Source organism: Syngnathus typhle, linkage group LG19 (genome assembly GCF_033458585.1).
Source record: "Syngnathus typhle isolate RoL2023-S1 ecotype Sweden linkage group LG19, RoL_Styp_1.0, whole genome shotgun sequence".
In the NCBI taxonomy this organism is placed as follows: Eukaryota; Metazoa; Chordata; class Actinopteri; order Syngnathiformes; family Syngnathidae; genus Syngnathus; species Syngnathus typhle.
Genome location: NC_083756.1, coordinates 4,706,883 through 4,732,513, shown reverse-complemented (window position 1 = coordinate 4,732,513; position 25,631 = coordinate 4,706,883). Strand labels below are relative to the sequence as shown.

Here is a 25,631-nt window from a genome sequence, read left to right as displayed (position 1 = left end):
TATCTATCTATCTATCTATCTATCTATCTATCTATCTATCTATCTATCCATCTATTTTTTTGTTTGTGTACAAAGATGCAGAACAGCGTACGTCTTTTTATAGAAATATTTATTGCAGAGGAGGTATCTTTTTTATGTACATGCTATCACAATCGAACACAATAGAAATCTACCAAACTTTTGTCATATACGGACGCTATAAGCTTGTCGTCGTCAGAACAAGCACGTATTACGGCGGGCGGGTCAGAGACACAATCAGGCGCTAAACAACTCGTAACAGTCCATAAACATCTGATGTTGTTCTATCCAGGGCAGTGAAACGTTGGTCCGACTAATTTCTCAAATTCATGCAGAAGCCACGAGATTTACAACGTTACAGCAGTGTATAGGAGGAATACACGAGGAAGAGGAGGCGGTTTCCATTGCCGCCGGGGTTCTCGCCTCTGATTGGTGACCGGGGAGCTACGAGAGAAGTGGAGGCGTGCGCGTGTGTGTGTGAGCGTGCACGCTTTCATCACGTCAAGACAGAACATTGCGCTCTTATTCCCTCTCGTCTGGAAACACAGCAGGTCAAAGACGCAATTTGTTTCCTTTTCTCTGAAGCGCTTACCATGCAATTTTTGGTCAGAGTGACCCTCAACGAGGCGCAGATGGCGCATCCTAAGCATAAAAGTCAAGAGAATAGGCCAACTCCTTTTTAAACTTGGAGCTGACTGGTTGTCATCACCGGCCGGGGCAGTACAAGTCAACGTGGCAGTGCTTCTTCTAAAGACCCCTCCAAAAAACGAACGCGCACTCTGGACCGATCCGAACCGAGGCTTAAAGATTAGTTTGGCCGCACGGAAAATACTTGGCAGGAGACAGCGAGTGTTTGGTTGGAAATATCCAAAAATGTGTAGCTATCTAGCTAGCTATTTTGTTGGCTTAGGGTCGTCAATGTGAAACGTTGCCAATGATGGATGGGTGGTAAATTTGATACATAACATGGAACAAAGTAAAATTTGGTTGACATAGTGGGCGCTCTGCTACATGGAAACGTCAGATTTGAAAAATGCCGATGACGGGAGGGCTCGCTTGTTTCGGTTTTGACCCGTCGCCCGGTGGCAAGTGGGCACGCCGGCTAGCACTGATACACGGGAGCGGGCAGAGACGAACGAGCCGCCGCTCGTTTGCTTGCAGGGTTGAAATTGTAGCACGCCACGGTCGCTACGTGTGCCCGGTCGAAGAGAATGCGATGCGGCGAGGGTTTGGCGCCGACATAAAAGTGCCATTTGAGATGCGGGAAAAGCCCACTTGGCACTGGCCAGGTGTTGTTTGAGTCGGGTTGGTGGAGTCAGCTAAAGTGCTTCAGACGTGAGCGGTTGGCTAACGTTTGCGAGCGCCATGCCCGGCCGACGTGGGGTCGTTCTCCCCTTTCCGCTACTTGGAACTCCTTACGACGACTCGTCCGAGTCCCCGCCCGCGCGAGTGCCCAAAGTGGCGGAGACGTTGCATAATTGGTCTGAGAGTCATGTTCAGGATGGTCTTGTTTGTAAAAGGTGTCGTCTAAAAAGTAGAACAAACGGGAAAGGAAGGCAACTGGTGGAACGCAATTAATTTTTGGAGGTCCAAGGTTGGCGCTCCGTTGGGGCCGAGCGTCACGCCGTCTTGTCGTCGACGTCCCGGGGACAAACGCCGGCCTTGTTTGCGGGATCGGGATGGCTACCGGCCTCCTCAAAGTCCCAGGGGCAAACCTCGGCCTTGTTGACATTTGCGCTCTTGCGTTTCTCCACAGCGGGTACCTCCTGATGAGCGGCCGCATCCCAGGGACAAACCTCGGCGACTTTCTGATGCTTCTCCCATGACTTGCTCTTGTCCTTTGCTTTTGTTTGCCTGTTGTCGTCGCCGCCGCCGCTTCCCTTCTTGTCCTTCGATTTGGAACTGCCAGCAAGGCTGGGCAAGCCTTCAGGAGATGCCGGATTGTCCCAGGGACAGACTTCGGCTTTAAGCGACGTGTCCTCGGCCTTTGCAGGAAAAGTCTGTTCTCCAAAGTCCCACGGACAAATTTCGGCTCGATTGTTTTGGGCGTTCCCGGATTTGGATGGAGGTTGCGGCTGTTTCTTGGAAGCTGGGCCGCTTTGGCTCTCATCCCTCTGAGCTTCCTTGGACTGTCGGCCAGCAGTGGGAGTCTGATCCCAGGGCGTCTGCTTGTGGCTTTTACTGGCCCTGGTGCCCCCCCCGTGAACGGTGGTGCTTTCCTCTGGCGCGATGGAAACATGTTTTTGGACCTTGGTCTCTGAAGGCGTCGGCTGGTCTTCCACTTCCCAGGGACACACCTCCGAGACATCGTAGAGGTCTTTCCCCTTGAGCGGCTCGGCGGACTGTTTGGCGTTCCTGCCTTTGGCGGCCACGTTCTTGGGCTCGCTCTCTTCTTTGCTCTCTGGCCCATCCTCATCGCTTTGGTTCTTTCCAGCCAAGCCCAACGTCCTCTCCTTGGCGGTGGCGATGACACTGAGGGACTTGCGCAACACAGAAGCTCGAGGGTGGAGGGTTTTTTTGTCGGCGCTCAGGTTGTGGGCGCTGGCCGATTTACAGACCAGAGGCACCGACTCGGCGGGGGCGTCCAGGCTTTCCCGGGACTTCCTCTTGAGCGGCCTCTTGCCCATCAGGGCCTCGAGCAGGGAGCCTTGGGCGGCGCTCACGTCCATCTTGTCGACGGCCAAGCCGCTGAAGCCTTGGCTCAGGCCTTGGCTCGGGCTTTGGCTCGGGGCTTGGCTCAGGCCTCGGCTTGGGCCTTGGCTCAGGCCTCGGACGTGGTCGTAGCTGCTGTGTGACTTCTTCAAGGAGAATGCTTTGTTTTTCAGGCTCTCCTCCTTGGCCGCTTTGTGCGGAATCTGGTCAAAGGGGTTTTTCTTGAGAACGCAAAGACTGCTGCGATTGCTGCCGTGCTCGTTGCCGCCGTCCTTGTCCTCGCGGCTGCACTGGCGGTGCACCGACTCGGGGATCTCTGTGATGCGCCTCATCAGGGAGCGCCCCAGGCCCTTCTTGGAGCTACGCTTCTTCTGCAGATGGGGGTTGTTAGCCAGCATCTTCTTCCTCTTGTAAATCTCCAGCTGGGAGTAGAGTTTCTTCAGCTCCTCCTGCGTGTTAGAGAGGAGGACAAAGCGCTCAGATGCCGCGGCCACAACAGCAGCTACACCGCTAGCAAAAGCCCGAGGCCACGCCCCCAAAGCTCACCCGAATGTCCTCGGGGTCCAGGCTGTGTTCGCTCCACGCCGACGTGATGCTGCTGTTCAGGTAGGAGCCCGAGCGACCCATGTCCAGCTCGTCCTCGTACGCCTCCGAGGCCATGTCGTCTCGCATCTGTGTGCCCGCAAACAGAAACTGCGTCCACGTGCACACACCATTGGGAAAAAAAAAAGATTCCAGACTTGGTGAAGAGTCCTTTGCTAAGCCTGTAACGGCAAGCTCTCATCTCAAAAGTGCAACAACAAATTGGCGTGGCCTGAAGGTACCTTGGGAACCAGCAGCAGGCCCAGCGTGACCGTGACGGTCAGGTGTGTGTGCGTGAAGAAAAGTAGAAGCATCCAGTCGGGATGGAGCTCGGGAGCCAGCGTGAACCTGTGGCATTTTTTTGTCCAATTAGATTTCAGCCTCTACGTGTTTTTTTTTGTTCGGATTGTTCGGTCCGCATTCACCTGATGACGTAGAAGATGGGCGACAGGACGAGCTCGTTGTGGATGGCGAAGGCCATGTAGCGAGGCTCGTGGAAGGCGGACGGCACCGTCCTCACGGCGTAGCACAGGTACACCGACCACAGCAGGAACAGGAACTCGGCTGTAAACGAGCGCACGAACGTCTGATTGCAATACTTTTGAAGGCCCGCTGAGCTTTGAATCTTACCGACGGCCATCATGTAGTCCCAGCGGTCCACGAGGCACATGCTGAACTGCAGCCCGTCGGGCGTGTAGCCCACGTCGATCAGCGCCGACTTCCTGTCGGCGACCTGGCACACGGCCGACGTCCAGGCCACCAGGAACCAGCAGACCACCAGGAGGATGATGGCCAGCAGACGCAGAACCCGCCAGCTGGTCATGTAGGGAATCCTCTGAGCCGTGCGCGACAGGAAGACCTTCAGGACCCTGCAGACGCAACAGTTGCCTTTTATACCGCCGCCTCCGATATTGCATCTCGACATGACGGATAAAAGGACCGGAATTTTTCGATTAGCGCCGTGAGATGCTGTTCTATAGCATTATTTTTTATGAGCTAGTATGAACATGGTTGTCATTTCCAAGCAGCCGCTCCGGGGTGAATGGCGGCCGCTTTTATGGAGGAGCCTAAATAAAAGACGAGACACGATGAATTCCAAAGGCATCATCAATCAAACACACACGCGCTGCTATTTTTAGTCTGTGCCCTTCACGCGCGTTGATGAAGTAGCATTGGGCGGCGCTAATGAGCCCCCTCCGCACGCACAAAGAACCCCCCACCCCATGAAAAATGGATCCATGTCATATCAATTTTTTACTCAAGGTTTTCTATCCAGATTCGTCATCATCAGGGAAAAAGTCACAGAGACGAAGAAGAAGTCTGCTCCGTGTGTCGTGCGTGTGTCACCTGTACAACTTGAGCGTGAGCGTGCCGTAGACGGTGGCGAAGCCCAGCAGTCGAACCCAGCGCAACAGGATGCAGCGGAACACGCCGGGTTGAAAGTAAAGGATCCCCACCTGGAAGACGAAGGAAGAAGGGAAAGGCCATCATTAGAAAGTGCAAGCTGTGGCAAGCTGAAAGGAAACAGGAGGAGCCTCAAAGTTGAACCCTGTGGAACACCACTTTGCTCATTGTGCACTCCCATGAAAGACACGGCTTCGTCTTTTACTGCTGTGAAGCGTTGGGGATGTTGGGGAACACGCAAGGAGGACGCCACAGAAAATGTCGGCCATGTGAGTCTGCGAGACCGATGTGTCTCGAGAGGGCCGCCTCCTCTGTTCATGGGGGCCGCTGGATGCAGGCTTGCTTCCAACCTGCACTTCCTGTCTCGGTGAGCAGGAAGAAGCATGCTGGCGGGCGATGGAGCAGAAAGAGGAGGAGGCTAATAACGATTGATCCATTTTTATATGAAAGCCAACACGCAGGCGGGCTGGGGGGCGGGGGCGAGCGGCGGCTTTCCAGAGAGGAGGTAATGCTTTCTGCGTCCCCGAGGTGGGCTGAGTGTAAATTACGCCCGGCTCGGTGCCGCCGTTCCCTTGACTCCTCGTCACTTGGGAGATATTGCCGCCTTCTTGTGACGGGACGAGGAGGGGAAAAGTGACGATGGCGGGTCGGGTCAGCTCGGGCGAATGCCGGGAGCGCTCTGAAGAAAGCGACAAGCGAGGATCTCATTTTCAGTTCTCACACCAACCCCCAAAATATGTCCGCTCCACAAAGCCGCAGGAACAGGATGGAATGCATCTGTCTCCAGCTGTTCAAGAGGAGCACAAGCATTGCAAATGCAAGCGTCGGCGGGCGTCTATTTTTAGACTGCCAGCGATGCGTCTCAACGCGGCTCTTGTGGGATTCGCCACGTGCTGTGTGTGTGTGTATCAATCTCTGCACCGTCACCGCATGCACCGAGATGCGCCGTTTTGTGTTCTTTTTTTTCCCCCTCGCTACAAGCGCCAAGCTACCTTTGTAAATGCTGCGCAATCATTTGTAGGTGCCTATTTCTGGCTGCAGCAGATTTCAGCACACGATCACGCCCACGCGACGGCGGGCGACCACCTCGTACCTCGGCTTGCCCACCAAAGGTTTGCTTACGTGGGCTCGGCGCGGCTGATTCGTAGAGATTGTTTGGTGCTGAGCGGGCAAAGCGGCTCGGCAACACTGGGAACCTTAATTGGCATCTCGGCAGAATGTCGGTAGAGGGTCAAGGTCAAAGATGTTGAAGTTGAATTTAGTTCTTCATCCAATCAGTAGAAAGAAAGAAAGAAAGAAAGAAAGAAAGAAAGAAAGAAAGAAAGAAAGAAAGAAAGAAAGAAAGAAAGAAAGAAAGAAAGAAAGAAAGAAAGAAAGAAAGAAAGAAAGAAAGAAAGAAAGAAAGAAAGAAAGAAAGAAAGAAAGAAAGAAAGAAAGAAAGAAAGAAAGAAAGAAAGAAAGAAAGAAAGAAAGAAAGAAAGAAAGAAAGAAAGAAAGAAAGAAAGAAAGAAAGAAAGAAAGAAAGAAAGAAAGAAAGAAAGAAAGGAAGGAAGGAAGGAAGGAAGGAAGGAAGGAAGGAAGGAAGAAAGAAAGAAAGAAAGAAAGAAAGAAAGAAAGAAAGAAAGAAAGAAAGAAAGAAAGAAAGAAAGAAAGAAAGAAAGAAAGAAAGAAAGAAAGAAAGAAAGAAAGAAAGAAAGAAAGAAAGAAAGAAAGAAAGAAAGAAAGAAAGAAAGAAAGAAAGAAAGAAAGAAAGAAAGAAAGAAAGAAAGAAAGAAAGAAAGAAAGAAAGAAAGAAAGAAAGAAAGAAAGAAAGAAAGAAAGTTCAGCTCAAGACGGCCTCACCGGGAAGTAGAGAAGCAACACTCCACACAGGATGGCCTCCAGCAGGACCACGCCCGACGCTCGGATACTCTGCGCACACACAAAGCGACCATCTCTCACTTTGAAATCCGAATTCACGTTTTGGCTGCAGGAAGCAAATTACCTTGTTCCTTCGAAAGCGGTAGACCAGCAGCATGCTGAGCAAGAGCACAAGGATGCAGAGGCTCTGGAAGGCCATGACGGCCGTGCGCAGCGCTCCGTCCCGCCGCGCCGCGCACGGCGTGTCGTCCTTGCAGAAGGCGCAGCCCGGCCGGCACGGCAGGCATTCGCTGGCGGACGCCACGTTCCCGCCACCTGCCGTGTTCCCGCCGCCGATCCCTGGGGGAGGAAGACGCCCGCCGCTTAGCCCGACGGACGATGGCAAGACTCGCGTCAACCGTGACGGCGTTTGCTAACTCGGCTACTGCGGCCGACTTACTTGTAAAGCCGGCGGCGGCACCTCGGTAGAAGCCTTTCCTGCAGAGACACTTGTACTTGTCCAAGACGAATCCATGGCCGCGCGTGGGCAAACACTGAACACAAAAAGCGATAATAAACCGTTCTGACCATCATGCGCAATGTGACGGACATTAGCGAGCTATTTGTTTGCTAATATTTGGACACGGGAGCGTCGGAATATTCAGCTCCGTCTGGATCCCGGTTGTCGGTCAAAGACGCTCTGACTCGCAGGTTGCCATGGCGACGTGCACTGGTGAGGCTCTTTTTATCAGCGCGCTTCATGCTGTCACACAAGCTCCATTTCCCGGTTCCCGGAAGGACGCTTGGTTTCGTCGAGAGCCGCGTCCCGTTCATGAGCACTGACCAATGCATTTGGCTTCTGACCCTTAGCTGTCCGTACCGTTGCCTTCCCGACACCCTGAAAGTGTTTTGGTTTGTTTTAATCAATGGAACACTACTCTGTATTATCTCATTTCATGTCTCATACATTTCTTGACCTTGTGACCCTTGATGCATATGGGCAAGAGGCACTTTTTCGCCCAAAATGGCATTTTAGCAACATTTGCGTCATGCATGGGATCTTTTTTTGTTTCATGAGTGGTTGAGTGTTATTTTTTATTACATGTCTACGGTGCGACGACACCAACATGCATATGACGCCATGTTTGTCATGAGCCCGCTATTGTTTGAACAAGCGAGTTAGTTGCGCAGGGTTCCTGTTAAGGTATTTTCCTCCCCCTCGGAGCTCACTCACTCAGGCTTCTGGCACCTCTAATGGAGGCACCTCAACCCTTCCCCGCGCTGACGTTTTCCTTGCGACGTGCCACTAATTGAGCCGCATCTTTGGAGCCGAGTACACATGGCGGGTTCTCAAACACACGTTCTCCACCGTCACCTCTGCGCGACACCACACAAGGGAAGATAAGATCCCCGGTCAGGCTAATTGATGCTGAGGGCAGCGTCTACTTCTTCTTCTTGGACCGGCTTCTGCTGGCTAATTGGGAAGCCATCGGCGGCAACGAGAAATACTTGGTTCCCAGGATCGTGCCAGAATGACGGGAGGAACGACAGCACGCATAAAAGCAGGGAAAATGGAGAAAGTGTGTGTGCGCGCGCAATCTGCAAAGTGCCAGCGCAGGGTGGCACCCGGGAAATTAAGCGTTGTTTATTTTAAAGGCTTTGTCTTTTTCTGCTCTGCTCCCTGCAGCACCATATGCAGGAGCTCTTCTCATGACACCTCATTAGATGCACACAAACACACACTGCGCTCTGATTACGGAGGGGGGAAGGGAGACCAAAAGGCGGGGCCTATTTGGCAAGTCGCTTGGCGAAACTCAAACTGCGGTCTTTACTGCAAATGAATTACGGCATCTTACATTGGAGTGTGAGGAAACAAATTCCCCAGACGCCATCATCGTTTTGGGCTGTTGATTGAGTCGCATGTGAAGTAGAAGGATCGAGTTGGTTGCATTCAAGCTGGAGACAGGAGGTCATCGCTTTGACGTCAAGGCCTTCAAAAACATCCTTGAAATAGAATTTATTTCCGTTTCCTGGAATAAACGAGACGGGCTGAATCTAAATTTGGCACATCAGGGAACAAGATGTTCCAGCTCCAGTGCTAAAAATGGCCAAATACAATTGGGATCAAAACCTCTGCAGTCGCAAGTGTGCGTGCATGCTCCTGGCACGGCTCTTTTGCGTGCTTATAGAGGTGAAGGAAGGTTACCATCCATTTTCTCTGCTTCTTCCGCTGTCCACACGCACGTCTCTGGCATCGACTGTCCACAGAGAGGTGGAAGTACTCAGACAAGGGGGGGGTGATGAATTATTGAAGGGGGGCTCAATGCAATCCACTACATCGCATGCATTATGAAGCACACGATCTGCAGCTTGGCCCAAAATGGCAGAGAAACGGGCAGTGCGCTGCGTCCTGTCATTGTCTTTGTAAACAATCATTTTCTCCTGCTTATTTTGGGTGCAACTGCACTGTCGGCCACTAGATGGCGGCGCACCGTTATGGACATTTGAAAGAAGAGTCAAAAGTATTTCAAGCTCAGCCTGGTATCTGATGAAGATGACTGAACATCAAGACATTCTTATCTCATGGCTGTAGGTCACGTTTAGAACGTAGCGCACATCTTACGTCTCGAGGTACACGCGACCGACTCGGATTAGGACGAGGCATTCGCGAGCGTGTACAAAACGGCTAATAGGGTTTACTTAAGTAGCATTCGCCGTGTAACGGGACCTCGCAGGAACAACCATCCGGTCGTTTTACCGCCTCGGTGTCATTTAGCGGAGCGCTGACCGAGCGTGAGCCTTGGCCGAGGTTCCGCTTTAAGAGGATCGATGTTCTGTCTATTGCACGTGCAGGAACAGGCGCACTCACCTCCATAGTGGTCAGGTTGCAGCGATGGGTTCCAGCAAACCAGCCATCAGTAGAGCACTGGTCGATATCAACATCCTGGAGATTGATGTCGGCTCGCACCACGCCCCTGCAACACAGGAGGCCGGCGTCAAGCATCAAGTTCACTCTGGCCACTAGCGACCAAGGCTGTTCACCCGCACATGGGGTTATCAGAATCCGCCGAGCCATGAAGATTAACCTTGTGTGCCTGCGTGGAAATAAGTAAACTTTTTAAGGAGATGGCAAGACAAAGGCCGGCACAAACCCACTCAGGTTTGGCTAATGTTTTGCTGGGGCAGCGCCGCTATCTGCCTTTGATACGAGTTCATCTTTGGCAGAGGAACGCGGAATGTCAACGCTTGAAGATTAGCAGCAAACATTTGAGTCACTCTGATGGGCAAAAGCTTGGACCCTCTTTGCAGGGTGACTCAATCTGACGCACGAATGACCCGATGAACTTTTCACAAAGGTTTCGAGACAAGAAGGAGAATGTGGTGTAAAAAAAAACCCACGTGTGAGCGTTCCCTGGGGAAAATGTCTCTGAAGTGACAGAAATGCATTACGCTGACAAGGAGAGAGGAGAAATGAATCCAGCCTGGCTGCCGGGCAGAGCACTCCCGTGACGAGGCGACCCGGGTCCTTTTATTGAGTCCTGTCGCTGCTCATCAGGCGGGACGCACCGCCTGTGGCCAAGACGCTGTCAAAGCAAAGTAAATAAAGGCTGCCTTCTCCTTCTCATTCTTTCAGCTGCCACGTGATGTCATATTTATCGACACTCGTTCCAAATTCCTCCGCCCTGCATCGAGATGGGAAAACGGTCTCACTGGACATTTCAAGTGCCCAGCAAGTGTTGCCCGAGATAGCAAATGAAGAATGAAGAAAAAAATAAAAAGAGCAACAAGAAGTCACCCACCTGACGCACTGCAGCCTGATCACAAACCACAGGAGGGCACCAAATCAAAATGGCCTGTGCATGCATCTTTTATGATTAATTAATTGTCGCGTTGATTGCCCATTCAGCGCAAAAAAAGAAACTCTCTGGGGACATTTAAACAATACCAAACGCCACTTTTGTGTCACGCCGTTCAGATGGCATGGAAGGGGGCGGGGCAACCAATAATCACATTCCGCCATTAAGAGAAAACTGAAGAATGTTTGAAGCTGCAATTAAATCAATCGGCGCACTTTTGGACAATAGCAGGCGGACTATCCGGGTGAGCCAAGCGGAGGTGCTCCGACCCACTTGGACTCATTTGCGATCTGTGCTTCCCCGCCCCTAAGCCGATCGGAGGTGTATCAGTTCAACATTCAGTCAAGACCCGACACACACGACGAGCGATGCGCATGAATTATTCATTGAGATGATGTCGGTCAGGCTCCCACTTGACTCTTGCAGGCAGGCAAGCAAGCGCTGATACGCGCAAACTTCACACGTGATGCGGCGCCACGGGCGGAGGCCAAACGCATGATTTGGATTTCACTGATTTGCTTTACCGCTGCATGCGACTGTGTGTGTGACTCATCCCTTCATTGGAGGAAAAAAAATGGAAGTTTGGGAGGGAACAAAAAGAATCACGCCTGCAGCTAGAGGTTTCCACCGTGCATGGTTTGAGCTATTTATAGCCTCCTTTGGGGTGGGGTGGGGGGCTATGTTTTGGGAGACGCATGAGCCCCTTATTACATCTGACGCTGGCTTAGGTGTGACACAATTAAGAATTGTCCACCGATTTGAGACATTTACAGGGTTCATTTGACAGACTCCAAGATTTGCCAAACAACCCCAAATGTTACCCGGGTCACTTTTGCACCACGGCGATGAACAAATGCACCAATGGTTTGTTTGACAAGGTCGATTTTCATTTACAATGAGGACCTGGTGGCGACTTAAGCTTCACTTTGACAGCGGCCGGGCGTGGGATTCAAACCGACCTTTGGGTGACGGGACGAGCTGGTCTACCAACAAATGACAAATCTTTGCGGCGCGGGAACACATAATGGAAGAAGTTTTAAATAATAGAAACTGTTCCAAACCTAGCATCAGAAGCCATTTGAAGGAAGTACCAGTCAAGTGTGGGAAACCCCTGGATGGCCTAAAGGTACTAAGACATAAATCCTAAACAGAGGTGAGTTCTTCTTACCTGAACTCCGGAGCCATGTTGGGCCCTATGCTGTAGAAGGCAGCAGACAAGGTCGACAGCCACCGAGGGACAAAGTTGCCGTTGTGGCACTCCAGGTAGGGTGCCGACCACTTGACGTGCATCTCGTCCAGGATCAAACTTTGGCCCCTCCTCAAGGAGTTGCCCACGGCTGCCAAATCCTGGCTTGGCACCTTCTTCTGGAAGGTGGCCTTCCTCCTGTGCTTGACGCCGCGGTGCCACTCGCCATCCCCCGAGTGGTTGTGCAGGCCAGAGAGGTCCTGGAGCGCGATCTCGCCTCTGGCCCTGGTGGCCTGCACGTGGACCCCGTCCGAGGAGGTGACCACAGCCCGGTGGATCTTCTGCTCCGCCAGGAGGAGGCTGCGGACTATGGCACGGTACCAGTCGACATCTCGCCGCGCGCTCTGCTCCCCGGACCTGTTGGCTTGCAGCACCAAGCTGAGCAAGTTGGCGGCGTGCAGCACCGCATCCAGCGCCGAGCGATGCGTGCTCTCGGGTGACCTTCCCCCCCGCGGCAGCTCGAATCTGCGCGAGCAATTGGCCTGCTCCAGGACACTCGAGTCGCCCGTGTGCAGGAAGTCGGCAACCGCGGCGGGGAGGCGCACCCGCTCCTCGTTGCCGCCGCCGCCGCGAAGGTGAGCCAGCCGGTGGCCGCGAAGGTGCGCCCCGCCGCCTTCGCGCATCGGTGCCGGCCGGGCTGCCGCCGCCGCGATGACGAAGCCGACGAGCAGCAGCAACGCCAGCCGGACGACAGCCTCCATCGCCCTCCAGGTCGCGTCCGCCGGTTTGCCTGGGAGGATGGATTTTACAGGCAGGTCGTGCGAGCGGCAAAGATGCGAACCGGTGGCAACGTTAAACCATCGCCGGGCTACTTGTGGGCTCTCCTAATCCTCGCTTGTGTTTTAATGTCGTTTCCCCCTTCGCCCGAAAAGAAATCCAAAGATTGAAAGCCCCGGTTGTCTTCCTGCAAACCGCTTCAACGACGCTTCGTGGAGTCTCCGTGGAGGACGCAGGGGGGCGGGGGTCTTTCTGCGGCGGCGTCCTCTCCTGCTTGCAGACTGAATCCAAACCAAGAGGAAGAAGAAAGGGGAGGGAGGGAGGCAGGGATGGAGGGAGGGAGGGATGTTATTGTTATATTTATATATTTTCTGCAGGCGGCGATTCAACGGGAGATCTTCGTCCTCTTCCGACCACAACGAGCATTAAAGTGGAGCGAAAAAAATACTCACCTTCGGGAACGGGCACGCTTAAAGCCCGTCGTCCTCGGCGGTTGTTTTAAATGAGATTAATAAGGACATGATTCAAGTTGGTTTGAGCGATTTTCTTTCGCTGTCCCATCGCACGAGTCGCTAACTGAGCGTTGGTCAAATGACGTCAAAATGCAATTATTACAATACATACATTGTATTTTGGCAACATTTGTTTATTTTCTAACTGAATACGTCCAATATAGAATTTGCACCCTCGAGAGAAGAGGGATGACTTTTTCTTTAAAACTTCAACTACATAAGTTTACGTCCATTTAAGAGTCATCGCCCATTAATCAGATGTTTAAATTCCATGACTAAATAATTTACTTATGCCATTCGGCCATTTTGGCACAGAAATGTCCAAATTTCCATATGTATTCAAGTAAATGGTTATTATTTACCAAGCGATTTAGCATTTCAAAGACAAAACTGAAAATGATCCTTTGTTTGGAGTGAGAAGCTAAGAAAGAAGCCACATTTAAGTAAACGTGACACATTTTATTGACTTCAGAAGAACACAACTTGTTTTATATACACGATAAACAACAATGAGCTTTCCTTTTCCTTACAGCCGTTTTATATATTTATACTGTGTTCTATCATAGTTTTCTATTTGTTCTATTTGAGCATCAACTGAAAAAAAAGTACAGTAAACATGCTTTTGATAAAAAATATTGATACAAAAAAATGTACATTTTCTATACATCAGTTTTCTGCAGCTAGGGCTGTCGACAACTGCTCTTGTAGTCTAGCTGCAGTTGTCATGGTAACGACCTCTCTACTTACAACGCTTCGCAAAATGAACGAAGGTAAGAAAGGATTGTTCCAAGCCGTTTTGGATTCTAGATATGAGTTTGTGATTTAAAGGGTCAGTGCACACAAATCACCGATGCGGCGCTTTTTTTTTTTTTAAACGGTCTGGATTTGGAGCTTTTTAGCTCCACGAAAGACAATTTCTTCTCAAGCTGTGTGAGCAAGAATTTTTTATTTTTTTTTTAGTTTCTTGAAAGCTAAGAAGTGACAACAGCTCTGGAACATTTTCTTAAGTGTGTTTTAATAAATATATTTAAAGTGGGTGGGAGTGAGCACGCACACACGCACACAAACATATTTGACGTAAATGTTTCGAATCGTTCATTGTACTTTTGTGAACATTTTTTTTGCAGGTGGAATTTGCGTGCAGTGAGCCTTAAAAGCGCAGCAGTCGATTCGAAATCTGGACAGCCAGAGAAGAGCAAAACAAAAACAAAGAAACAAACAACAGCCGCACGGATTCAGAGGAGCACAATGAATGCCGTCAAATCTTCGGCCACGGTGAGTTGGCACCTTTTATCATAACATGTAATCACAAAATGTAAACAAGTGTTCAGTGCGCACACACAAAAATACACGAAAAAAAATACGCAGCATTAAATAGCGACATTTGGTTACTGAGCAAAAAACAGTGAAGAGGGAAAACAATGGCACGGTTGTAGACGAGCAACGTGCATCAAATGATTTCAAAATGTCGTAGGCTGTCCATTGTGGACGACCAAATGGTAGGAAATGATCCAAAGTTTCTCGATGGGAGACAATGACAGTCCAGCGCACAACGGAAAGTAACTTCGGGAGTGCCAAGTCGTGGCCGCCTCTTGCTTGCCTCCATTTTTCTTCTTTTTTTTTTTTTTTTACATAAGGTAGCTTTGATTTAGCGTCTGTTCCAATGCAGTCCAATCTTCATCTTGTCGTCCTTCCTCGCCAGGTGAAGGGAATTGCCAATTCCTCGACCTCCTGCAGCGAGGCGAACTCTTTTACCAAGATCCCAGAAAGTGGCTCCAAATCTGATCAATTGCATTTATGCGGTGCTGGGTCTTGCTTTGTGACTTTAGCAACGTATGCCGCCCCCTGGTGGCCAGGTTGCGAACGCCACAACACAAGGCGTCGCAACGAATGAATCATGACGCGCAAATTGCCCAATCCTCGCGATTCTATTTAATTATGTTATTACGAGTAAATATAGAGTGCGAATGAAGTGTAAAAAAAAAAAACCTCCTTCCAGCATTATTAGTCAGCCCACATTGCACCAGCTCTACTGGAAGAGATGCTAGAAATGAGAGAGAAAGAAAGAGGGAGGTAGGGAGGGAGGTAGGGAGGGGAGGAAAAAAAGAGAGAAAGTGCAGAGAAATGCGCTTACCCGGTGCTCAGTTGTCGACGTCGGAAATGTGGTTTTCCATCTGCAAAAAAAGGAGCAGATCAGCTCCGCTTCGGGCATTTGAGCGAAGAGGATGCCTCGGCCCGGGCGCCCACGAATAAGCCCGCTCGCTTTTACTTGAGCACGAGACTGAGACTCGCTCCTCTTTTTTTTGTTTACCAGATGAAGGGCACCTTCCTCCTCTTCCTCGTCGTCGTCACCGGCGTCGCTCATCTCCCCGGCCTCGACGTCCGTCGGTGCGCCGTCACCGCCCTCCTCGCCGGAGTCATCGACCGCTTCCGACGCCGACTCGTCGCCTCTGTCGCGGTTGTCCTCGTACATCCTTTGAGCCTCTGCGAGGATGAGAATCAACGGCCGTGCTAGTTGGCGATGAAAAACACGAGGACATCAACACGGCATAGCACAGCGATCACAGCAAACGGGAATTTAGGTCTGAAATGCAGGCAAGGGCCCATGGTGGAGGCGAAATATACGTGAAGATATTTGAAAGCTCCGCGACAAGGCTGAGGTCGCTTCGATTTGGCGGCCAACGCCCTTTTAAGCTGACAGCGTTCCCTCACCGGACATGCCTCGCTGCCGCATCTCCATCTTGTCCAGGCGTCCTAGCAGGGAGTCGATCTTGGTCTTGATCTGCGTCAGCTCCCTCCTGATGGTCTGCAGCTGCTCCGTCTTGACTGGCGAGGAGCACAACAAGTTTGCTATCAAGTGCGAGCGCTCGCAGCTCCTTCAGCCGACATCTTCAGCCGACATCTTCAGCTGGCTTGTTGGTGGGAGTTCCACAAGGGCATTTTGGGCTCATCCTTTGTGACCTGTCTAGGAAAGAAAGCATCTTGCCGTAAGTACCTTTGACGGCATCGGGGCAGGGGGAGGAGGCGGGAGGTCCCAAGGACGACATGGAGGATGAGGACGACTTGACGGGCGAAGAGGTCTTGACGCGGCGGGACGAGGCCGGCGGGACCCTGGAGCGTTTCAGGGGGATGGCGGACCGCGGGGACGGTGCCGCTCGCCCGTGGTAGTCAAAAAGCCTCAAAACAAAAATGGAATCAAATATATTTCATTGGCGGACAATGCCAAAAGCAAAACAGAGTTTTTAGTAAAGTTCTTCCACCGGTGGAGAAGAAAATAACACGTAAGGAGCGGCTGTCCTACAGTCGCTTAGCAACAGTGGACATTTGCATTCAAACCAAATCAGACCTGCTCAATTTCAAATCAAGTAGCCCCACACCCACACACCGGACACCATTTTTAAGCTTTTGCTATTGTTGGGAATACCAGATTGATTAACATCAGATAAAACATACCTGGCGTAGAAGTCATCTCTGTAGTACTCGTAGTCAAACTCGTAACCACTGCGAGAGGGAGAGAGAAGGCAAATCAGGAAGACGGCTGTTTATTCCGATTCCAGCCGCGTCATGAGCAAAGCGGCTCGGACCGGAGTGGCCGCGATGAGGCCAAACGACAAGGCACGCACGCCATGTCAACTGAAGCGAAGCGGAGCGGAGCGAGACGTCCGCTCGTGTATGCTCGCCGCTCCAAATTGATCCCGCGTGCGCTTGGTGAGAAAATGCAAATAAGGATTTCCAAATATCTTATTAGAAAGTTTGTAAATGAGAACAAGCAAATATTTCATGACATAAGTAGAATTTGAGTCATCATTAAGATTAGAATTTGAATACAGGAGAAGATAATGGAATCAACTTCAAATCAGGTGCCAATACCTGTAGACCGCCGAGAGGGGCCTCTTGGAGACGCTTTTGGGTCGGTACGGTTTGGGCTCCCCGGCCATGTTGATGTCTGAAGACGCACACAAGCCCAAGCACAAGCGATTCCACGTCAAAGCGCCATCTTGCATTCTTCAAGTCAGAAGGACCAGTCGACGCGCGACAAAAACGTCTCCCTCGAGAAGAAGCCATATAAATATTTCAAACGTGACAAAAAATGCGGATATGCCCGCGCGGCGGCTGAAATGAATTGGCCACGTGAACGTCATCAAGTGGGCAAACTTTGACGTCACCTGGCATCCCGGGCGATTTTGACAGCTCAACATCGGCCGGCACACGCTTCTTTAAAAAGACAAAGAAAACTCACAGCCACGGGTGCGACGCATGCCCCCGTACACGGTCATTTTCAAGCAGCACGGCGCTCCAGAATTGCGGCTGGGCTCGATGAACGCAGAGAGAATAAAGAGAGAAAGACTTCCTGAGCAGAGAGGCACCGAGTGAATGGAATTGTTTGGCTCTTAGAGACGCTTCTTTTGGAGCATACCAAATGGGAACGAGGGAAGGGAGGGCTAATAAAGTGTCCAGAGCTTTGTAATAACAGCCGGCGTCCACTAGATGGAGGCAAACATCGCAGTCACGTTCACAGCCTCCCAAATGTGGTCGCTGATGGATGCGACGCCTTGACAGAACTGAGTGCGACATTGTCTCAGTCCTGATCCAGGCTCGATGGACGTGCGCCGTAATTCAAAAGCATTCAATCAGAGGAGCTAACACATGATGGATTTGGATCTGCATTTCAGCACAAACGAGTTTCTTGGCCGGATTGTTCCTGGCTTCCCTCATGGTGAGCTCTGAAATGACTCATTTGCCAATTTGGAACACCATCCGACGCCATTGCCGCACTCGAGTGAGCAGCCAACGTGGTGTCCTAATCGAATCAATGCGAGGGCCAAAAACACAGGCAATGAGCAGCGGAGGGACGGACTCCGAGCGTGGCCCGGGGCCAATTTAGGGCCGCTTTTGAAGGCTCTTCTATTTCTATTCCACTCGAGTGGCGCGTCGCATTGACTCCACATTTGCACACTAAGCAGGAGAGTCGGCGGGTCACAGAAAAAACTCGGAAGGGGGCGAGCCGTTAACGCCGTGGCGGCCGGGCAGGCTAAACGAGTTTCCCCAAATAATCCTGCTGCAATTTTGCTCCCTATATTCCACCTTCCATCACGTCGGCATTGACGGCTCGGCTCCGGAAAGGTCACGCTGGCTGCCAATGCGCAGTACTCTCTGTCATTGACCTTCCTTTCCCACGAAATGCTGACAAGGACAGCTAACAATTTTTTAAGCGGTTAGCCGTTATTATTCCGTGACATCTCAAAATGGGACGGTTCACACCTCAAGTTACGTGGCGCGAATGGACTGTGGCACAAATTCCCACAAGAGCGAACGCGCCATCGGTGGTGAGCCGCACACAAGCGCATTGAAGCGATTGTTTCTCATACTGACAGACATGAGCGGATGCACCCCCACCACACACACAAACATCGCGCTGGGCCGGCTGATTCACGGCTTGGCCTTCCACTGGCGTCTCAAGTGAGCCTTTCTAATCAGAGAATTCGCTGCACTTAGGGTGGCTCGGTGGATCACTGGTTAGCACGTCCGCCTCACAATTATGAGGGTGTGGGTTTGATTCCACCTCCGGCCCTCCCTGTGTGGAGTTTGCATGTTCTGGGCATTGGCTCGCTTTGTGTCGGCATCTTCGGTCGGAACAATTTGCCGTTTGGCCATACCCGCTGCGGCCCCGCCTGCACGCTCGCTGCTTTCCGCGCGTCGCGTTTGGCGCAATGACAATTGATTGCGACACGGCTGCCCTTGTAATCTGCTCTGGATGGACTTTGCATCTCAATCGGGTTATTATTTATGTAGCCCATCTCTCGCCTGCTGCCATTTGGAGGCGCCGCGATTGGCGATCCATCACGCGTTCTCCTTCAGCGTAGCCCATTAATGTTGTAATGGGAAGGAGCCGCCGCTCCCAGTAAGTCCCCACCGGGCAGAAGCCAACTAAGGAGCCCCAATAATGGACGCAATCTCCTGGGTCAAAATATCCGATCCGCTGGGTTTAAAGTGCACGGCAAGCGGCTTAGGAAAGAAACAGAGAGGCCCCAAAATGTGGCTTTACTCAAGGCCCCGAGGAGGCGTGTGGCGGCTGAAATGCAAAGCGGGCAGGACGCACGTGTGTGCTCACTTGGCCCCCTTACACAACAGCTTGCATCAGCATCATCCAGGGAAAAAAAAAAAAAACTCAACTTTGACTGTCCTTCCCCAACAGCGACTGCCAATGGCACACATCTGCTGCCTTCATTGGCAAAAAAACAGGCCTGCGCCGCCGTGGCACGTCAGAACACCGCTCAAACCGTTTTCGCTCGCTGGAGATGTGGAGCAAAAAGCAAAAAGGAAAAAGAAAAGCGGGGTGGGCGGGGCTTTTTAGCGAGTCAAGAATGACATGCTCCGAAGCTGTCAGGCCTACTGCAGCTCATCTTATGTAACACCCCCTCAAAGGCCCCAAAAGAAGTAGTTGGGATTTTAAACGGCTGCAATTTGTACACGGCCAATGTGGAGTTAAGAATGGCAATCGCAACGAGCGCCAAAGCAAATGCGGAGCAAAAAGGAGCCATGTGCACCAAGAAGAAAGCGGCTCATAGCGTTTAGCGGCTAGCACGCGGCCGGGCGTGGCATCGAGCCCACCGTGTTGTCGAATTGTGAGTGTGCCAATTGGCGATATGTCGCTCAAGCCAGAACTGGCACTCGAAAATATGGCATTTGGACAGCACCACGAAGATGCGTACGAGTCCGGATAGACAAGGTGCATTTGTTTTGCTGTAGCGCGCGGTTGCAGACGAATTGGGAGTCGCACGTTCGGCTAGCTTAGCACCGCGGCGCACGCGCGCAGAAGGGGGCAGGTCGCTGGGGCGACGAGTGCCGACTCACCCAGAGGCTGTCCGGCGAGGACGCGGGCGTTTTCGCCCACCACCGCCGCCCGGGCGTTGCGCTCGCCGATGTACTGCACGAAGGCGTAGCCCTTGTGCACGGAGCAGCCGGCGATCTTGCCGTACTTGGCGAAGATCACCTCGATGTCGGTCTTCTTGACGATGGCCGTGTTGAGGTTGCCGATGAAGACGCGAGAGTTGAGCGAGCGGGGGTCATTCTTGTTGGTCACGTTGCTGGTTTGGTTTTTGCCGGTCATCCTCCGCCGGGCGCACTCCTGACACACGCGAGAACCACACCGTCACCACCACAACATTTTGGACACGCCGCACATCGGCTTTGCCGTGTCGTCGTTTGGTGATGTCAAGTGTCACGACTCTCGGTGTGTACGTTCTTACTTTGGAAAAAATGATCCCCTCAGCACTGACAATGAGACACACACACACACACACACACAAGCTAATCCGCAGTCGGCATTGATGTTCACAGTGTTCAACATGACGAATTAGAGGTGAAGGATTAAATTGCACCTGCGTGCATGCTCACTTTCATCTGGCTATGGATGATCTCGAGTCGTACCTTGACCAATTGAAGCATCCTAAACTCAGAGCTGACTTTTGCCAAAGTGCTGAACGTGGCGCCGGCATCCTCCTCAGCCCGCGATATCCGTTCGAGTGGCTGAGCGCAAACAGAGCGCACCTTCGCTTCCATCAAGTAGCGTCGGCACTCGACCGTTCTCACGCAAAAGAGGCGAGGCAGGGTTACCATGGCAATGAGACCGATGCTTTTCTCCCCCGTCAGTAGTACCTCCATAGAGGCTGTTTTGAAAGCGCTATCTTGTGCCCAATAGACACTAAAACACCTCAGCTAAGACGCCTCAGCCCCTTGCAGAGGACAAAGAAAATGTGACTTAATTGAATGTCTGAATTTAAACAACTCAAGCCTTTTTTTTTCCACTAACCTTAACCCTCTCAACCAAATATCAGCCAATCTAATTTAACTGCTACCTTGGCTCATCAAACAGCAAAAGGGAAAAGATAGACTTCTAAATTTACTCTACGCCGTTGACAATGTGACCTGCTTGGCGGAGGAAACAAACATTAAAAATAGAGCGCTATCAGTGAGCTGACAAATATCCATCAAATGCAAAGCGGGGCGTGAGGTGAAGCCGCTTTCCGTCGTGAGACGGGAAAGGCAAAGGGCTCGGCGGGAGATCAAGGCGCTGACAGACGAGACGTCGTCGGGTTTTCCAACGGTCGCAGAAGCGGCTCATTTGCAAAGTATGAATCATAAGCCTCCTCTCTCGTTGAATCAGCTGGGTGGCGTCTTATTTCAAAGTTGCAAGTGCTGCCGTAGCAAAGCGGCCCATTGCGTCTGCCCGGCGGAGCCGCCTGCATGGGATTAAGTCCGGCCGGGCTCCCATGACGGGATACCGGGAATGTGGCGCCCGGGGCTGTCTCGCTCGGCCGCTCTCTGCCTTCCTTCCCCTCGCCTCATCCGTCATCGAGGCTATTTTCCGTGGTGACATCCGGTGCGCGGCCTATTTACCATCGCGGCATCGATCAAGCAGCCATGGGCTAAGCATGCGTGACCGCTAAGCTAGTATTTGAAAAGCCTTTCCTTGACTTCCGCCACTGCCCCTACATTAGCATTGTTTTTGGAGTGTCATTTCATAAAGCTCATTTGTCGTAAACTCATTTGGAGCTTCTAAGCATTGAACGAGCTCAAAAGGCCGCGGCACAATGTAAATGTCAATGATTGAAGCGTTCATCGGGTTTCAGCACATGCTAAACAAGTTAGCATTAGCCTCACCACCTGATTTGCTTTTATTCAATCTGTCAGGCTTCTAGCCAGGCTTGAGGTTTCTGGCTTGGGTTTCAAATCATTGTTGGGGTTTTAAACAAAGCTTAAGGTTACAAATGAAGGTGTTGCGCTTCCCCTTTTCCTTCCTGAAGAAGCGAGGGGCAAGTCTTTGGCCCGGCCTGTCCGTCCCTCGGAACAAAAACTGGTGGCAGGAGTTAAACTGTTCATTTAGTGTTCGTGTCTTTGCGCCTCATTAGCCTAACATGAAGCAGCATCACTTGGGAAAACTTCCAGTGTGACAAACATCTCTCGTCTTGCTTGATGGGAGGAAAGATGTCGCGTGGGCCGCGGGAGGAAACAAAAGACGTTGCAGCGCTCCATCGAAAGCCTCTCCAACCCCCATGGGGAGGGGGTAAGCCCTCGCCCTAAATATCTGGAGCTGGTTTGGCGTATGGTAGAGCCCCCACCCCCGCCCTTTTTATTATTTTAACTTCATATTCAGAGTTAAATGAAGCGCCGAGAACGAGGAGCAAAATGGTCGCTTTCCAGCATTGGCCCTAAGTGGAGCTCAAATGTCTCCTAGGGAAAGCGCCTCACACAGAATCTTTGTCCCTCAGGGGTGTCCTCACTTTTTTTACAATGCTACTGAGAGGAATAAATAAGAGATTGCATCTTTAAGAAACGTTGGCCTTGGCACAAAATTGCCTCCCGCGCTAAATCAATTTGCCTTTGGTGCCTTTTCTGAGTTTAATGACGTTTTCGTGGACTCGTCATAAACGGCTTGTGTGACCAGGAGCCTCGGCCAGGACAATAAGCAAGGCAAAGCGCCTCAACGTTTTGATTTCCCTGATGACGCAGGCGCCTTGATTCTGGTGCTTTTTGCACGGGGGCTCTTTAAGAGGCGCTTTGTCGGCAGCGCGGCAAATGAGGACGGCACGCGAGCTAATCGCAAGAGGGCCGGCTGTGACGAGCACGCTTGGGTGCACAGACGGACGGCGCTCGTTTCGCTTCCGGCACTTACGTAAGGCAACAGAGAGATGCAAAAAAAAAAAAATCCCTTGAATGTTGACTCCCGCGCCTCGCACATTCCTAATTACTCCCAATGAGTGCGTGAGTAATCCCCCCCCCCCCCTCCTCTGCCAAGGGGAGACCCGGCATACATATTGCGCGCAAATCGTTTCTCAGGTTCCACGAAGGACTTGCTCTTTGCGGACATGTCCACGTCATGGCTCACCGAATTGCTCTCCTCGTCTCTCTCGGCGGAGAAGAAAATTGCTGTTGAAATCGGCGCGGTGGCGGCGAAGCTAATTAGCAGCACTCTCTCTGGGACAGGAGCCGCTCGGCTAAACATAGGCGCTAATTCGGCGCAATTAGCGGCCATTTGCACGTGCAACGCGAGCGACTTGGACTCGCCAAGCATGACCGCAGGCTTTCTTCAAAACAATTGCACTAACGTGTCCCGGCGCTTGACAGGGGGCGCTCGTGATTGTGGCACTTTCAGCCGATCCCCGCGGGAACATTTTGGCAGGCTAACCAGAGCGCCTCGCGCAATTTCCCCTCCAGGAAGTTCCCGTCAGGCGCATCCTTTTACGCTTTTACACCTCTCAAACACGTGGTTGTTTTTTGTTGTTTTTTTCCATCCCGGTTCTTCTACTTCTCAGCGGCCGATGACCACAATGCCAGCTGACTGTCAGTCATGTGGTCACCATGGCAACTGGCCATAACATCCGTGCTGCATAGCAACAATCAATATTCTTACAAAGCCTCCTATAGTGCACTCTCTGAAGGCATCATGCTACAATCAATCCCAAAAGACGATGGCGGTCATGTGTTGCAAAGACGAAAGTGCCATTTGCCGCCGCTCACACACACACACACACACACACACACACACACACACACACACACACACACACACACACACACACAGGGCCAAAAGCAAAACAAGGCTCGGATCAATAGGTGACGCGGCAAACTCATTTGCGGCGTGTTTGTTATGGGGCTCGTCCACATAATGTGATGAACGGCGCCATTAGAGGCCCAATGAATAAATTAACGCCGCTTCGAAAGCGGCCTCGTTGCGAGAAGCCCCCGGCCAGGCCTGATCCATTATGCGCGTGGACTCGATGAACCCGCCCGTAGACATACATCAGCAAAGTATTGGCCGTCCCGCCCGAAGGTCTTGGAAGCCCGTTCTCACGAGAAAGTGGCGTAGACACAAATGAAGGAACGAGCCAAGCTCTCTTAACAAATTCGCCTCGACAAAGCATTTCCAACACTTTTGAGCGTTTGGCTACTTGGCACGCCAGTGGAGGATGGTTATGCCCTAAAAATTGAAAAGAGCAATTGTTGCCCATAATGGAGGCGTGCACTCCAGATACAAGTCGCTCCGGATGTTTTATTCATACACGCAGCCACATATACGCTAGCCATATCTTAAAGGTCCCGAGCGAGCGACCAGCGCCGGGCTCGGCCCAGATAACGAGGAAGCGGTCCGGCGGGAGAAGAAGTGGCGTGGGGGTTGCGGAGATGTCCAGAAAGCATCCAAGTTTCGGCCTGCCAGTGTGACTAATTGGCCCTTGCGGATGACACGCGTGCGCCCCTTGGGTCCGGTTAAGGGCTCCAAAAAGACCAAACTGAAACTAATGAGATGACTTACTTTTAATGTCTTTGTTCACTATGCCAGTGACGCACAATGGCCGGCAGAACAACGGAATGCTCTTAATTTAGGTGGCAGGCAAGTCCCAATTTGGCGTCGTACCACAGTGTGCCATAACATGCCGGGCAGCATAATGAAAGAGATGCAATTGCGAGCAAGAAGATGCAGTGTGTGTGTGTATTTAAAAATGAGTGCAACATAAATACTGATTTTAGTTAGCAAATATAGTCTTTAGCATAATGTGCTAGCATGAAGATAGTGGTCTGAAATGATTCAACTAAAGAATGCTTAATTTTCTTTCTGCAGAGTGAAATGTCGACATCTTGAATCTTTGCGTCTTATTTGGTGAGTCTTCTGTTTTGTGATGTTTTGAGCTACAGGAAACACAAAGTAAGCAAACGCTGCTTGAAATCAAAAGCATGGCACTAAACCAGAATCCTAAACACGATGGGGGCGTCGTGTTTACATTTACACATTTGCACAAAAGGTCTTGTCATGGTACCCGTTGAGCCATCTTGCCACAATAACAAACATCAGAAGAGAATGTGATTGGGGAGGGACTTAGGGTGACGACGTACGATTTGGAACGTTCAAAGAGGATCAGACTTTGGCACCAGGTTGCCGTTCAAGGTGATTAAACACGGCTGGCGAGGAAACATTCCAGTCAGCCGACACGGGATTACCCACATTGTGGAGCGACTCGTCATTTCATATTTGCTTCATATTGAGGCTTTTTGGGGAGAGAAGCGGGTACACCCTGGACCCGGGCGTGGACGCTCATTTTAGAGCCATTCCCGCACTGGTCAATAATTAGTTCAGAACACAAACATATTATTTTTGGGGCTGTTTCAATCCTGGGCCGCTGTCATACATGTCAAACTTATTCCCTAATGTAAAAGTATTACAAGGGAATGAAATGATATCAGAATAGCTCCAAAGTGAGCACGATTATCTTTTTTAATGTTTGTATCGTCACTTGTACCTAATGACGTGTCCGCCGAGCACAGCTCGCGTGCCGATCCCGCCGCTCGCGTGGTCGAAGACGTCGATCGCTTCTGTCGGGTAAGCTTCCAGCCAAATTGGCAAAATAAAAGCTGCCGCAGCTCGCAAGAAAGGCCACAGGTGCCTTTCGTTGCGTTTGCTTCACCTCCGCTGATTTGTGCACACGTTAACGTCGGATACCAGCTGGGCAGAGGGGGCGGGGGGTGCCGGTTCCCCCGTGCGGCGGCGCAAAATAAAAACACGGTCCATCCGACATGAAATGTTCCAAAAAGAAGAAGAAAAAAGACAAAATAAGACAGAAAGCACCAACCTGCAAGCTCGGCTGCAAGAAAAGTACCCAAACGTCCCCTGAAAAGAAAAAAACATAAAAGAATTGTCCACTGCACACCAAAAGCAAAAGAGCCACAAAGAAATCAGAATAAAGACAGCAAAAAAAAAAAAATGGGAAAGAAAAACAGCCACCCTTCCCTAGCAAAAAAAAAAACAAA

The 25,631-nt window shown here is 51.2% G+C and overlaps 2 protein-coding genes across 3 annotated transcripts; both read right to left on the bottom strand.

Moving 5' to 3' along the window:
* Positions 1-126: 126 nt before the first annotated feature.
* On the bottom strand, positions 127-12,597 carry LOC133143984 (metabotropic glycine receptor-like). The gene is made up of 11 exons (XM_061266316.1): positions 11,521-12,597; positions 9,365-9,470; positions 6,956-7,049; positions 6,641-6,855; positions 6,499-6,567; positions 4,600-4,709; positions 3,883-4,121; positions 3,678-3,816; positions 3,495-3,600; positions 3,217-3,363; positions 127-3,119 (listed from the first exon to the last, which is right to left on the bottom strand). Exons 1-11 carry the CDS (start codon positions 12,297-12,299, stop codon positions 1,638-1,640), a joined length of 3,486 nt encoding a protein of 1,161 aa, XP_061122300.1. The 5' UTR covers positions 12,300-12,597; the 3' UTR covers positions 127-1,637.
* Positions 12,598-13,271: 674 nt separating this feature from the next.
* On the bottom strand, positions 13,272-19,950 carry LOC133143988 (RNA-binding Raly-like protein). 2 transcript variants are annotated; one of them, XM_061266325.1, is made up of 8 exons: positions 19,683-19,950; positions 16,698-16,773; positions 16,281-16,328; positions 15,823-16,004; positions 15,540-15,653; positions 15,139-15,311; positions 14,962-15,001; positions 13,272-14,871 (listed from the first exon to the last, which is right to left on the bottom strand). In XM_061266325.1, the coding sequence occupies exons 1-7, from the start codon at positions 19,936-19,938 to the stop codon at positions 14,969-14,971; spliced, it is 882 nt and encodes a 293-aa protein (XP_061122309.1). In that variant the 5' UTR covers positions 19,939-19,950; the 3' UTR covers positions 13,272-14,871; positions 14,962-14,968. The 2 variants fall into 2 exon arrangements, with proteins under 2 accessions (XP_061122309.1, XP_061122308.1); XM_061266324.1 differs by having other exon boundaries at positions 13,272-14,558.
* Between the last annotated feature and the right edge of the window lie 5,681 nt (positions 19,951-25,631).

Excerpts from the sequence above, each read along its gene's own strand:
- LOC133143984 (XM_061266316.1), bottom strand. The coding sequence starts at position 12,299 with ATGGAGGCTGTCGTCCGGCTGGCGTTGCTGCTGCTCGTCGGCTTCGTC. Across the intron at positions 6,856-6,955 it reads TGCCGCCGCCGGCTTTACAA|GGATCGGCGGCGGGAACACG; the intron begins GTAAGTCGGCCG and ends TTCCTCCCCCAG. Across the intron at positions 3,364-3,494 it reads GCCTGCTGCTGGTTCCCAAG|TTTCTGTTTGCGGGCACACA; the intron begins GTACCTTCAGGC and ends ACGTGGACGCAG.
- LOC133143988 (XM_061266325.1), bottom strand. The coding sequence starts at position 19,938 with ATGACCGGCAAAAACCAAACCAGCAACGTGACCAACAAGAATGACCCC. Across the intron at positions 15,654-15,822 it reads CTGCCCCGATGCCGTCAAAG|TCAAGACGGAGCAGCTGCAG; the intron begins GTACTTACGGCA and ends GCTCCTCGCCAG. Across the intron at positions 15,002-15,138 it reads AGGAAGGTGCCCTTCATCTG|ATGGAAAACCACATTTCCGA; the intron begins GTAAACAAAAAA and ends CTTTTTTTGCAG.